A 14,590-nucleotide genomic window follows, 5' to 3' on the forward strand; every position below is an offset into this window, starting at 1 on the left:
CTATGTCACTTTCCCCTGCAATTACTGCTAAGAATAGCACAGGAGCTAGGCTTTGCTTCTGGTATTGAAACTCACCTGTAACTCGACATTCAGTCCCATTGTTCAGTTGGTAACCTTGAATACAGTCACAGGAGTAAGAGCCTGGTGTATTGTGACATAGCTGGCCACAAGGACTGAACACCATAGAGCATTCATCTATATCTGATGACAGAGGGTCATAAGTTAGAGGCAATCCAGGAACAAGCTCTGCAGTATTTTTGCCCTTTGGAGCCACTTTCCAGATGCTACCTGGTTGGGCATTTGGTGGAAATCATTGTTCCAGGCCCTAGAATAGTCCACGCTGGCCACCAATGATTTCCCACCTACATTAATACAATTTAGGAAATTTCAACATTGGGACCACAAACGTTTGACTACAGAATACTGTTATCCTAGCAATGTTCCTGAGGTACCATTTGAGAATGACAAGTGTTACATCCTGGAGTTCACTGCTAGCACCATGGGAAATGCTTAAGCCTCACAGGTCTAACTGGCGAAATTTAGTTATGGTGCAATAGTATCTCAACGCCTAATGGCTGGGACCCATTAGAGCTGAAATCACAAAATCAGGAGAGATTCATTTCTTTATTTTGTAAGCAAGAAGGAAAATGGTTCCTTGGCAGAATTGATGCAAAAACGTTATTGCTCCAAACCCACCGGGTCCTAAAGTAGAATAATGTTTTCCCATCATGCCAGAAGAATAAGCAACAGTCAGGCTCAAGGGCCATCCAAGTCCTATAGTGGGCTGGAAACCCAAGAAGGGTACTCCAGGGGCTCGGGGATGGGGGCACAAAACCCAGACACTTCTAAGAGCCATGACCAGATGCTGATTTCATATTTCTAATGATGAATTAATCTGTTAAATTATCTCCTGAATTAGTAAATTGAATTTAATGATTAAATTTTAACATTAATAAATTGAAAATCTAATAGAGTTATAACAATCATGAATGAATTGCTAATACAAAAGCCTTTATACTCTCTAAAAAATACTATTTAATACTAATAAACCAGTCTTTTCTCTTGTAGCCTTCCCAAGTGGGTAGAGCTACAGGAAGGTACAGTCATGGAGAGAGGGCACTATTGAGTAGGGATCATTGACCAGGTTTAGGGTGGAAGGGCTGATTAATCCCTCAGTCCAGAGCACCAAAACAATAGATCCTTTACCCTTCCAATCACATTTTATCCTAAAGCGTTATCTTTATTTTTGTAGACAGGTGCTATAGGGTAATAGTCATAATCTTTTAAATTATTACTGAATAATGAAGGTATATGAAATTTATTTTAGCTATTGTGGCACCATAATCCCATTTACAAAGAGAAGAAATGAGTCTTCTCCAGTGACTTGGAGAAGGTCAACCAGCAGGAACAAGCAAGGGTAAACATACAATGGGCTGGAATTTCAGATTCTGTCTTGAAACCCATGCTATGGACCTTAGGCATGACTGTAAAATGACAAGCATATTTATTCTGTGACAGAAATCCTCTAAGCTCCACAGGGAAAGAACATTAAGTTTAACACTTTCTTGTTTGGCATCAGATGCCCTGCAATTCCCACAAAAGAGACATTAACAAGCACTGGCAAGAACGTGGAGAAACTGGAACCCTGTGCACTACTGGTGGTGCATCCACTGTGGAAAAACAGTTTGAGGACTCCTCAAAAAATCAAACAAGTATACATGATCCAGTTATAGTCCACTTTCTGGTATATACCCAGCAAATGGAATTATCACACAGATATTTGCGTATCACGTTCTGCTAAGAGCCAAGTATATGATGCATGGCATTTTTGGTCGAAAGGTGACGCCAGCTAGCCATTGAGATGATATGATTATGTTAAGATTTGCATTCATATGGATATTGGATTCCTGCTGTTCACCTAGGCTGGCTACAGGACTCCTGGAGAGTTTCCATTGGTTGGGGAAGTACAGTAGGAGGGAGTTCCGGGGGAGGAGTGCTCGCTGCGGTTCCGAGAGGTGGCCGCGTGGGTGGATAAAAAAATCTTCCCGGGCGCGTACCGGACATTGGAGGCAGTTTCAAAAACTAAAGTTTGTTCCTGCTTGAGTGGCTCGTGATTTTTGTGCCCAGCCAGACTGCGGCAACGTTCATACAGTATTCTTTGCAACAGTCAAAAGGAAGAAACAACTACTGGTGATTATCTACCAGTAGTCGGACACCATATGTAGTATATGTGTATTCAGCCTTAAAAAGGACAGATATCCTGATGCATGCTATTGACATACGTTATAACATGGATGAACCCTAAAGTCATTATGCTCCACGGGATAAGACAAACACAAAAGCACAATTACTATATGATTCTCCCTATGAGAGGTATCTAGAATGGACAAATTAGGTATCTAGAATGGACAAGTTAGTTACCAGGGAATAGGGGGAGGGGAGTTGTTGTTTAACGGGGATGGTCTCTACTGGGGATGATAAGCAGCTCAGGAAATCCGAGATGGTAATGGTTGCACAACATGGTGCACGTATACAACAGCATATGTTTGAAAATCACATGGTACATTTAAGAATGGTTAAAATGGCAAAATTTACATTAAATGCATTTTACTGCATTAAAAAAATGTTTTAAAAAGTTGATTCAAACCAGTTCTGACCTGCACAGCTCTGCCCGTCGGGCTGCAACCACCATCCTGCCCTGCAGGAACACCGGACACCCCAGTGTGTGTCACTGCACTGGCCTTCACAGCCACCGTTCATCACAGAGCAGTTTTTACCTGGTGGAGACAGGAAGTAGTTCAAACAGTTGAATGCTGAACCAATATTTATAAACTGTGTTGTGCACATACCTTCTAGGCCTGGTTGAGCAAGTGATGACCAGTTGTGACTGACCTTTGACCCTGCCCTCTGACCCTGCCCTCTGGCCTAGGAACATGGACCCTTCAGAGAGGAGTGTGGAAGAGCAAAAGATAGGAATCCCAGGAGCCAGGGAGCAGGAATTTCTTTCCAGGCCAACAGTGTGAATGATTTCAAGTGCTGGTGTTATTTATTATTCTTGCTCAGGGAACCAGAGACCTCTTATCAATGATTTTTTGGAATGCATGAGTCCGTGAGACCCCTACCTCAGGAAGTGATATACTGGCTTATGAATCCTATTGAATTATCATCCATGTACAACCAGAAGCCTATACTTTGTCCCACTGTTTATGCTTTTAGCATCTTTTAAAATTTATTGGTTCTTTTTAGTTATACATGATAGTAGAACTCATTTTGATACAATTATGCAAGCATGGACTAGATCTCATTCGAGTTAGGACCCCATTCTTGTAGATGTACATTTTGGTGGGACCCACTGTGACGTTTTCATATATGTGTATAGGAAAATCGTGTCAGATTCATTCCACTTTCCTGTTCCTATTCTCCCTCCTTTCCTTCCATTACCCATTGTCTAATCTACTGAACTTCTCCCCCGCCTTTAACATCTCTAATCCATTTTCCTTTAGTACAAAATTTGTTTGGCAGAATTTTACAGTACTAAAGAGGTTTTGTCATATATATGTAAGACCATATTTGGGAAGTAACTAGGAGACAGATGACAAAAAGACTTGGAGAGAGACTCCCACATTCTCCTTTCCCTGGGAACCTGAACCACAGTGATTCTTGTGGTGAGAACCAGGACTTGTTCTCAAGTCAAAGCTGCTTCTCAGTAGCCACAGGAGTCCAGTCTCCATTAAATCCTTAGAGAATTTTATGTTTTTGTCTTAAACAAAATGATCTGGTTCTCAATCAGCAAGACATGTGCCAAATGGTTAACTTGTCTTCTACAGGTTTGTCATTTTCTTTGTACTCAATTTGCAAAGTTGACTTGAGTCTTAAAAAATCCCTAAGCATAAAAAAAAACTGGACTAGTTGATTATATACAAGTAGTTGTGTGCCCTGGGGTCTTCCAGGGAGGGGTCCTTGTAGCAGAATCTCTGCATCAGTCTGGTTTGAGAACACCACTATAGATATTTAAGCCTAAATTGAATGTGTGGGCCTTGTTCTCATAACAAAGCTACAGACATTCAAAGACATAATCTTGGCTTTCTACCAGAATTTCAAAAGCAATACAGTTAGAAGTGTTTAGCTAAAGCTACAAAATGAGAATTAGCCCTCAAAGTTTGATAGCTTAGATAATATATGCTCACACTTGAAAGACCAAAGCCAGGGGCTATAACTGATAAAAGGATCCATCCTTGATACGTGTGAGATTTAGTCCAAGCAGCCTCTCAAAGAGTAGACCTCCATGGTAACTATCGCAGGTCCGCTGTTTAAGCCTATTTCCCACCTCCCACCTTAAGCTAAGCAACTGGTTTCTTACCACATGTGGTGGGTTCATCGGTGCCATCTGCACAGTCTGCTTCCCCATCACACATCAGAGATTCTGGGATGCATCTCCCTTCATCACATCCAACCAGGCCTTCTGGACAGGAAGCTGTGTAGGAAGTGAAGCATATTTTTTTTTCATTGAGACTCACAGGGAATGGTAGAAACAGACAATTCTTTCATGGGTAAAGGGGTAATATTTCTATAACCTAAGACAATTCTAGGTAAGAAAGTTTTATCTTTGCAAATAGAATTTTTTTTCTATTTAAATAGAATTAAAACTTTAGATTTCATCATGAAGATGTTAAGACACCTGGGCAGTAGATGGAATTAGCATTAAACTGATTATCCTAGTTTTAAATAGTTACAAATGAAGTAGTGTTAGAGTTGGTCAACACTTGACCTAAAAGAAGTATTCTATTTATGAGATTGATTTATACTTTATCATAAAAATATTAGAATATATTAGATATTAGAGTATAATAGATATATAGATATTATAGGTTTAATGCTAGAAAAAAAATTAACTGGGATTGTGGTTCACCAAGAAGTCAGGAACAACTACAATGTGTATGTGAGGTCCAGAAGAGAAATGTAGTACTTGTCTTTGGGGATTTACCACCCTTAAGGAGGAATTTTTCCCTCCTACATTGGCTGCACAAGGCTGAGAGTCATCTGTCAGCTTTCCATGGGTTGGGCCATAACTGAATAGTGGGAAGATTCCAGGCAATGCTCAGAGCATCCATCCCTCACAAAAGTTTCTATTCAAGCACTGTTTTACATTTCCGCAGATAACTACATGTTGGTTACTGCTAGGAAGAAGCATCCTGTTTTTAGATATAGGATGCAGCCTCAGTTGTAGGGATTAAAATGCAATTTGCATAAAGCAACCCACATAGTACATCTGTCCTTGAGACACACGTGGGGAAGCAAGGCTCACCACAGACGTGCTCATCTGAGGAGTCGCCACACTGGTCGATGCCATCGCACCTCCAGCTGTCCATCACACACACCTTGTTCTGGCACTGCCACTGCCCAGCCAGACAATGGCTCTGGGGGCAGTGTGCTCTGTCGGACCCTTCTGCACAGTCCTGATGGAGATCGCAGAGTTCCCCAGCATCCAGGCACCGAGACTTTCCTGGACACTGGACTTTATGGTCTGGACATGCTGTCACCTTCACGTCTGAAAGGCAGGAGTTGGCTTGGTGAGGCCGAACCAGTGTTCTATGGATCTGCTTCTCCACTGTACCTATGGGTTGCTCATGGGACTTGGTCTACAGAACTCTGAGAACTAAAAGAGACGCCAACCATTGGAGACACAGTCACAATTTTGTACAACTGAAGTTTCACCCCAAAGAAGTTTTCAAAATGTCAATGAAGCTCATAATCACTTTCATTTTGAAAAAAAATAGAGAGACTCAGGTTAAAAACTCTCTTATAATACCAGAGACAATATCTATATTTAGCACATATGGCATACAGATGTTTAACGACTTCTTTATTTCATTTAATACTATATCGATAAATACTGCTAATGAACAGAGAAGATGAGAGAACATTAAAAATGTGTTCTACCCACCACAATCAACCTCATCGGAGCCATCCAAGCAGTCCCCAGCACCATCACAAAGCCAACTGACAGAAATGCACCTCCCATCGTCACACTGCCAGGCTTGTGGATGTCCACGGCATGCTTCCTCTGCAACCAGGGGTGGTGTTCAAGAAGAGGTGCAAAGGAAGATGAATTTGTCAAGATAGTGGCCGTTTTTAAATTGGGGTTTCATGGTGAGCAGCCCAGCCTAAGTCCTTAGCCCACTTCCTTAGCTTGAGTCCTTGCCAGAAAAAAATAACATAAGCAAAATAGAAGTACAGGGAAAATTGGCCTGAAATTGTATAATTCTACCCTGACTCCACCTCTTATTCAGCCCCACATTACCATACCTCTATAAATATTAACACCCCAGACCAGAGGGCTGTTGTCTCTCCCTCTGGGGAGAGCCAGCATTCTCCATTGAAGGTGTGCTCATTGCTTTACTCTGAGATAGCCTGCATTCTCCCCTAAATGTGCCTCTGCTTTCCTAAATAAACCCGTCTGCTGTCTGTCTGGTGTGTGCTGAAATTCTTTTTCTGCCATGTACACCAAAGACCCTATTCATCCAGGAACACCCCTACAGTGATATAAGGATCCCCAACCCTCAAGGGATGTGGTGGCATATGCCTGTAATCCCAGGGGACTTGGAAAGCTGTGGCAAGAGGATTCCAAGTTCGAGGCCAGCCTCAGCAACTTATCAAGGACTTAGTAAGACCCTGTTTCAAAAAATAAAAGGGCTGGGTATGTAGCTCAGAGGTAAAGTGCCCCTGGGTTCAATCCCCGGTCACCCAAAAACCAACCAAACAAAACCCCCAACCCTCTTCTGCCCTTCTGAGTTCTCAGACCCAGAGACTCAACCCCCTCTGGTTCCCTCTGCCCAGGAGCTCCCTTGCCTCCTCCTCTTTCTGTGCTGTGGCTCCACACCTCTATCTCTGAAGCACTCCCTTTTTGCATATAGCCTGTACTGCACCACCCCCCAAAAATGCATTGCTACTGAGAAAAATAAACAAATTTGGGTTTCATATCATGTATTAAATTAGAGAAGGAATAATTACCAATTTGCCACTGGAGTCAACCCTGAATTTGCTTGTCCTTTTTTCCCAAGATATACTTGTCCCTTACCAAGGGACAACTGCCCAGCAAACTAATAAGGTTTATCCTTCACACCATCCTGCTAGAACACAGTTGCCCAGCAAATCTTTCTGTGACAATGGAAACGTTTTGTGTCTGTTCTGTCACATGTCACTAGTCACATGTGACTACTGGGCACTTGAAATGCACAAGTGGGCTGTGGGTATGGCTTGGTGACAGAGCGCTTGCCTAGCATGTGCAAGGCCCTGGGTTCCCTCCCCAATACTGAAAAGAAAGCGGCTAATATAATACAATTGAGTTTTATTTAAATTTTGTACATTTTAATAAATTTAAGTCCCCATAGGTGGCTAGTGGCCAGCGCAGCTAAAGATCTAAGAAAATCTAGAAACTGTTGGTTCCTTCAAATATTTCCATCTAAGTATGCCTACTGGCAGCAAGTAAACCTAGAGAGTTAAGGTAAAATTAAAAAGCATGGTGGGGCATAGAACAAAGCATTTCTGTAAGCCAAAAAGTTTCTTTCTATCTGTAATATTATGTGGTTGCTAGCTATTCTGTTTTGGGGGAGATATTTTTGTTGTTGTGTTACTGTGCATGTGGTGTTAGGGATTGAACACAGAGCTTTGCACAACTCAGAGCTTTGCACAACTCAGAGCTTTGCACATGCTAAACTCACTCTACCACTGAGCTAGTTCCCCAATTCTAATATCAAATATTCATGTTAAGTTAGCTGTAGTAACTGACCAGGAATATGCAGGCAGGGTAAAGAAAAGGGATGCGGTACTCACCAAGTACCTTGGGGTTTTTGATTTTTTCCTGAGGACTTTTTTCCCTTCCACAATCACAATACAAGGATGTATATAAGTCACCTACTAAGAAGTTTCCCACATATACTGGTGTTCAGGTGACCCTTCTGGAGCTTTGAGCACTTTGAACACAGAATACTTGAGCTTCATTTCAGCATGATATTTGCAAAGTGGCTGATGTGACTATTGGTTTTGTAGTATTCTTTATGATGGTCAATTTGCAAAGTGGCTTTTTCATTGAACAAAGTCTCTAAACTTAGAAAGTTGAACTAACTGATTATATTCCAAACAAATTATGTGTCCCAGGGTCTTCAAGGGTTTCCTAAAGATAAACCACAGGATTACTCTAACTTTTGTATGTGGTTAAGTCTAAGTTGAAGGTGCGAACCTTATTCTGACAATCTCAAGACACATCCCAGGCTCTCCCTGGGAAAGCCTACAACAATCCAAAGAATTCACCATGTCTGCCTACCCTTTAAGATGCTGAAAACCACGAGAATGGACACTTGACAATCTAGCACAAATCGAGTATCCTTTATCTGAAATGCTTGGAACTAGAAGTGTTTCAGATTTGGGATTTTTTAAAAAATCTTAAGAATATTTACATAATAATAGATATGCATAATAATATTCATAATAATAGATCTTGGAGGTGGAACCCAAATCTAAACACAAAATTCATTTATGTTTCATATACACTTCATACGTATAATCTGAAGATTATTATATACAGTTATCTTTAGTGCCTTTGCATTTTGACTATGAGCCACAATACAAAGTCAGGTGTAGAATTTTCCACTTACAGTGTTGTGTTTGTGCTCAAGAAGTTTTAGATTCTAGAGCATTTGGGGGTTTTCAGATTAGGGATATACAACCTGCACTTGGCAATCAGGGTCAAGTTCACGATTGAGTCTTGAGAAGCACTTACCACACTGTTCGTCAGTTCCATCTGCGCACTCTTGCTCACCATTGCAGAGCCAGGCCACAGGAATGCACTTTCCACCACATGCAGCTTGCCGCGTATTGTTACACTCTGCTTCATCTGCATTAGATGATCAAGAAAAAGAGCCATGAGAGTTTCTGGCTCCCTTGGGTACAAGGGAGCACCTTGTCATGATAAAAAGCAGTAAGGGGTCATTTGGGAAGGTCTTCCTTCACCTCATTTTCAGGAAAACACCAGGGGAACTTAGTACCCCAAAGCCCCATGTGGGTTCACCAGTGAACTTCCAGGGAACCAGCTCTTTCTGGGGTCATGGAGTTGTTGCTGGAGGCTTTCTGTGTGCCTCCTTGTTTCCCTGTTAGAAAGAAGCGACTCACATTTGTGCACCCAGAGACATGAGGATGGTGCTTTCAGCTCTGGTTGAATCCCAAAGCCTTGGAGAAGGAATACTTACAAGTTTAGGCTCCAAGTATTTGAGATGTACAGACACATCTTAAAATAACATTAGAATTTTTGATCCTACATAATATCTTTAGCATGCCTCTAATAGCCAGGATATAAATAATTTTCAGTTATTTGCAAGAGTGATTCATATTGTTCTATTCAAGCCGTGAACCTGTGTTTTTTTTTACCTTTCCAAAATGATTGATGTTAAAAATAAGCCAGATACTGACAGTCCTCAAGGCGAAGCAATAGGAAGCCTAACTGTACTTCATTTACTACAGTGACCTAAGTTTCAGAGAGGAAAATCAATCGATTCCTATAAAGTATAATCCAAATCCTGTACTAGAAGTGTCTGCACCATGTGGAGAAGGCCCAGCCAGTCCTACTCTGGTGACAACTGTACACAGCTATGCCATGGAAGTGGACCACAAAAGGCTCCTGTGCAGATTACTCTTCTTGGGAAGGGACAACGTCCCAGTTCTGACTGGTGTCCCTTTGAGGTAGTGCTTTCCATATAGTTATTCCACATTTGATTTTTAAAGTCTGGAGTATAAAAAGACCAAAAATAAAATACTGAGTAAATATCACTTATCAATGGATAGCAGCTTCTCCACCACCTACTCACATTTCATCCAGCTATCTGGCTTAACTCAAGAACAAAACTATGAAATTCAGACCAGTCGATGTCAGCAACTGCTGCCATGGGAACACAGGCTAAGTCACCAGGCCACCTGGGTTAGAGTTTTGGTTAGATCACCTACTTAATGTGATCTTGGGAGAGTTAATTCCTCTCTTTGGACCTCAGTTTTAATATCTATACAATAAGTACAATAAGGCTAGTAAATAAGTGATCCTAAGAGGAAGATTTAAGGATTAAATGAGCACAAAGCTGCTTGGCACACAGTATACCACGTGCTCATAAAGCATTAATTCTTTTGCTACCTCTTCCAGTAGCTCTTTCCAGAAGGATCTCAATTAGGGTTGCAGTCAACCCTCCAAGATTACCCATCACAGGAGTCAGAACTTGAACAGTATTTTGTCCTGGTGATTCTCAATCTGGGAAACAAAAATGCATAAGGATTCTACATACTATCTGCAGACTGGTCTCAAACCTTACTTTTATCTACATGGGGGCTTGCTGTAATTGCATAAGAAATGTACTTAATACATTTATTTATATATTAAATTCACCATAGCTTTCTCAGTCAATACATTAAGTACAATGATTACATGCTGTTCTAAAACAGACAATAAAGACGCCTTCATAGTAGGTTATGTTGGAAATCACTGTTTTGTTTAAAAAAAAAAAACAAAAAACAAAAGACAAATAACTTTAAATCCTGTTTCAGAAGAGTGCAAGCAGATAAGCCACAGCAGAGATACTGGACCATGTTAACAACAAATTCTGAGGGTTAGAACCTTCCTAGGAGAAAAACAACTGTTGTAAAGTGACACCTCCTCCAAGCTGTCAACAGTACCTTGACGCTGTAAATTAAAATGACTAAATCTGCCTTTCATTCATGGTGGACAATCAGGCATTAACAATCCCACAGGGCAGATGGTTTCATAAATGCTGAACATCTCCTACAGCTGACTACATCATCAGCCACTAGTTTGACCCTTGGGGAACAACGCATTTCTCTGCCACCCTGGACACTCCACTCAGCTCATCTGAGCGTTGGGTCTGCCTACACCTAAGAGACATCAACAAGTACAGCAAGAAATGCACTCCTAAGGCACTTCAGGCCCCATCACCCTTTTCCCTGGGCTGTTTTTTTTTTGGCGTGAAGCGGCTCTTCACGAGGTCCTGACCTCCAAAAAGCTACATTTGTTGCCTGTCACACTAGGGCGCAGGTAAACGGGAGATCAGGGCCAGAAAGTGAATCCCACCCAGCCCGAACATTGAGGAGAAGGATGAGCCCAGAAGCAAAAGTGCCCGCGGCACCCCCAGGGTGGAGAGAGCTCCTTTTCCCTGCTGTGACACCGTTGGAAAAAGACACCGATTTCGCTGGCTGAGCCCACCTCCCCTCTCACCCACCTGCAGGTTTGTAAAGGGCCCTGCGACTCATCCAGGCGGCTACTCCTGAGGCTTAGCCTTGCCCACCTAGGACCTCCTCCATAACTCGCCGCCACCGCACAACGGGGCACCCAGCACCCTACGCTAGGTGCCCCAAGTTCTCTGCTTTCAATTCCTTCGGCATCCATCCCCAAAGCAAGGGACACTTGTACCCTGCGCGGACGGTCCCTTCTGAGGGCATCCCCGCCCGAGAACCTCACTCACCGGCCTCGCTGTCCATCGCGATTAGCACCACTGAAAGCAGAAAAAGAAGCGTAGGGCTCCCCATGGCTGGGCAGGAGACGGGGCGCCTCCGGGCTGGAGCGGCGCTCAGGGTGAAAAGAACCGGCAGGGAGGTGGAGGGAGGCGCGCGGCTGCGCCTGGGGCGGGCTCCAGCTTCCCGCGCCCGCTGCTCATTGGAACGACTGGGGAGGAGCCATGGAAGGATGGAGCTGGGAATCCGCGGCACTGCCGGGGAACACCTGCCCGGGAAGGACGTGGGCTGCTCCGGAGAACTGCTGCGCCCTCACATTGGTCTCTGTAGCTCTTTAGCGCTGAGAAGCGGCTGGAACTCCGTGTCCCCCACCTGCAACAGGAAAGCCTATTCAGGTCCTGGCTCCTGACAGACTTAGGGGCAAGGAAAGGGAGGGTCAGCGATATTTAGGTACTTATGAATTACCCAGGAATCTTAAAGTGCTCAAGGTCTGCAACAGGACTTTAGATTCTAAACCCATCGCCCTCACAAGTGCTGTCTTTGTTGCTGGTCCTCTCATTTCATGGAAAAGCAAGGGCTTAATAACTCCAAACTGGAGCATCACTGTGGTTGCAGGTCTCTGGTGCTGTTCTCTTGGAAATAATCCCCTCTTACCCCAACCCCCTTCCCAGGGCATCTAGGGAGAATCAGACCTTCCATAACCCAGGGTTTACGATGACAGCTGCCAGAGGCAGCAACCCTGTTTGGTTAATGGTCAGCCAACCAAGAATACAACACAAAAGCCCTGGAGAATACCATTCCCCTTTCAATCTGTATGGCTGAGAGAAGTGGGATGCTTCCAAACACTTGAAGGTGGACTGGAAGATCACATTTGATGAGTCTCAACCAGAGTCAGGCAAAATCCCATAGGGACATAGACTGTAGGGCTGGAAGGACCCTGAGGTCATCTTATTCAAACACTACTATTTATGAACGTGATGAGGGATAATTTTCATGGGCACTGCCCAACCTGTCCCCCTCACTAAGCTAAGCTGTGACACTCCATCTTTCCAGTATGCCAGGAGAGGTGAATGTCAGTTTCTTGGAAAGAACCTGATGGAATTAGAATTTATTATGTTAAATTGGCAAGGAACATTTATATTTTTGGGGAATGAGAGGCAGCAATAAAATACTAGGAAAAAATAGAAACAGAAAACTGAATTGCAAAGTGCCTCCTTAGATTTTATTTGCAACACTGTAGTCCAACAGCTTTCTTTAAAATCATACCTCCTCTTCATTTTCACTGTGGTTCCATCAAACTGCACTTGAAGACTTCAGAATGCCATATGCTCTGAAGTTTCCTTTAAATTCATTATATGCTCTAATTGCATACACCAATTTAAAAGACCTTCTGGTTTTAGCATGATTTGTACTGAAATGTTGATGCTTTGAAGCCAGATTATTGTAGATACCTAATAGCATTCAGTAACATGATAAGAGTCATCAAGAATAATAAGAATGTAGACCTGTTCTCTTCATATGAAGGCATTAAAACTAGTGAAGTAATTAGCTGCATCCCATAGACCTGGATCAAATCTTAACTAAATGAGATTATATACTGTCTTTGTCAGTTTGGGCTGCCATAACAAATGACTTAACCAACAGATGTTTATTTCCTCAGTTTGGGACATTGGAAAGTCTAAGATTAAGGTTTTAGGTAGATTCAGGTTCTGAGAGTTTACTTCTTGGTTCTCAGATGGCTGTCATCTTAGCATGTTCTCACGTGGCAGGTGGTGGGGGCGGAGCAGAAGGAAGGTAACCAAGCTTGCTCTCATGCCTCCAAGGGCACTAGTCCCATAGTAAAGTCTCCACCCTTATGATATAATTACATCACAAAGTCCCCACGTCTGCCGCAGCCCGGCTGGCTGGGCAAAATAACCGGGGTGGAGGGGGGTGGGGGGGGGGTGAAGAGCAACTTGTGTAGATTGATACAGCAGGAGTGGAAGCCATATATTGCAGGACAGGAGCGGTATTTATACATTCCACTCAGCTTATCTAATTAGCATAAACTAGATACATCAGTCAACCAATAAGGAATCTCCACACTTAATGGCTCCCTGGCATTACTTCACAAACCACTCCCTCTGGCAAAATGCCAGGCACCATCCAGACTTGTTTACAGACTCTTACACACTTCCTAATACTATCCCATCAGGGGTTAGTGTTTCAACATCAGAATTGTGTGGGAAGGAGGTGAACATGCAGTCTATACCTATGTCCATCTATATGACAGCCTTATTATTATTATAAATAGCATTGTCTCTTAATAGCTATACCAGCTCAGAACGTCACAGACAAGTGATGCAACACAAATAATATTTATATTTGTCTTTAAATTACCATATTCTTGGACCTCATTCATTTGAGTCACATGTGTTCTCCTCTTCTTGTCTCTCTTCACATTCCACATTTCGTCTTTTAAACAGATGTCTGTCTGTGGTAAGCAGAATGTCCCCTGCTCCACTTCCATCCATTCTAATACCCAGAACCCATGAATAAGTTGCTTTACATGGGAATGACACTTTGTAAACATGTTTAAATTAAGGATCCTAAAATGGGGAGATTACACTGGATTATTGTGGGGAGGGGGGCACAGCTCAAGCTATTCAGAAGAATTCTTACATGGGAAAGGGGACACAGGGGGGCCAGAGAAGGAAAGGTGATAATGGAGGCAGAGATTGGAGTGGTGTAATTGCTGGCTGGATGTGATGAGGCAAAGAATGTGGCAAACTTCTAGAAGCTAGAAAGGCAAAGAAATGAATTCTCTCCTATAAGACTTCAGAAGACACATAACACCCTGGTGACTGAAGACTTGATTCTAATACCCATTTCAGACTTCTAACTTCCATAATGTTAAGATAATAAATTTGTGTTGCATTAAGCCCCTAAGTCTATAGATGACTGTTATAGCAGCAACAAACTAATATAGATCCCCAGTGACCTTGTTCTTGTTCTTTTCCTAACTTTACTGTCCCTTCATTGTAACCACCACTAATTGCCCTGATTGTCTCTGTCCTCTAACGGAAAAGATACTCCCTAATGGTCA

At 42.7% G+C, this 14,590-nt stretch overlaps 1 protein-coding gene across 1 annotated transcript in view; it reads right to left on the bottom strand.

Annotated features, from left to right (window-relative positions):
* Window positions 1-14,590, bottom strand: part of LOC124106457 (putative vitellogenin receptor) — a 68,176-nt gene that overhangs the window by 17,797 nt on the left and 35,789 nt on the right. The window contains exons 2-8 of the mRNA XM_058585480.1: window positions 11,517-11,716; window positions 8,780-8,893; window positions 5,945-6,064; window positions 5,306-5,548; window positions 4,361-4,474; window positions 2,658-2,777; window positions 76-201 (exon numbers count right to left, since the gene is read on the bottom strand). Of these exons, the coding sequence (XP_058441463.1) occupies window positions 76-201; window positions 2,658-2,777; window positions 4,361-4,474; window positions 5,306-5,548; window positions 5,945-6,064; window positions 8,780-8,893; window positions 11,517-11,716 (1,037 nt within the window). The remainder of the gene's footprint in view (window positions 1-75; window positions 202-2,657; window positions 2,778-4,360; window positions 4,475-5,305; window positions 5,549-5,944; window positions 6,065-8,779; window positions 8,894-11,516; window positions 11,717-14,590) is intronic.

The sequence above is a fragment of the Marmota monax genome, unplaced genomic scaffold (genome assembly GCF_021218885.2).
Source record: "Marmota monax isolate L192 unplaced genomic scaffold, Marmota_monax_Labrador192_F-V1.1 WCK01_AAM20220418_F8-fsc00528, whole genome shotgun sequence".
In the NCBI taxonomy this organism is placed as follows: domain Eukaryota; kingdom Metazoa; phylum Chordata; class Mammalia; order Rodentia; family Sciuridae; genus Marmota; species Marmota monax.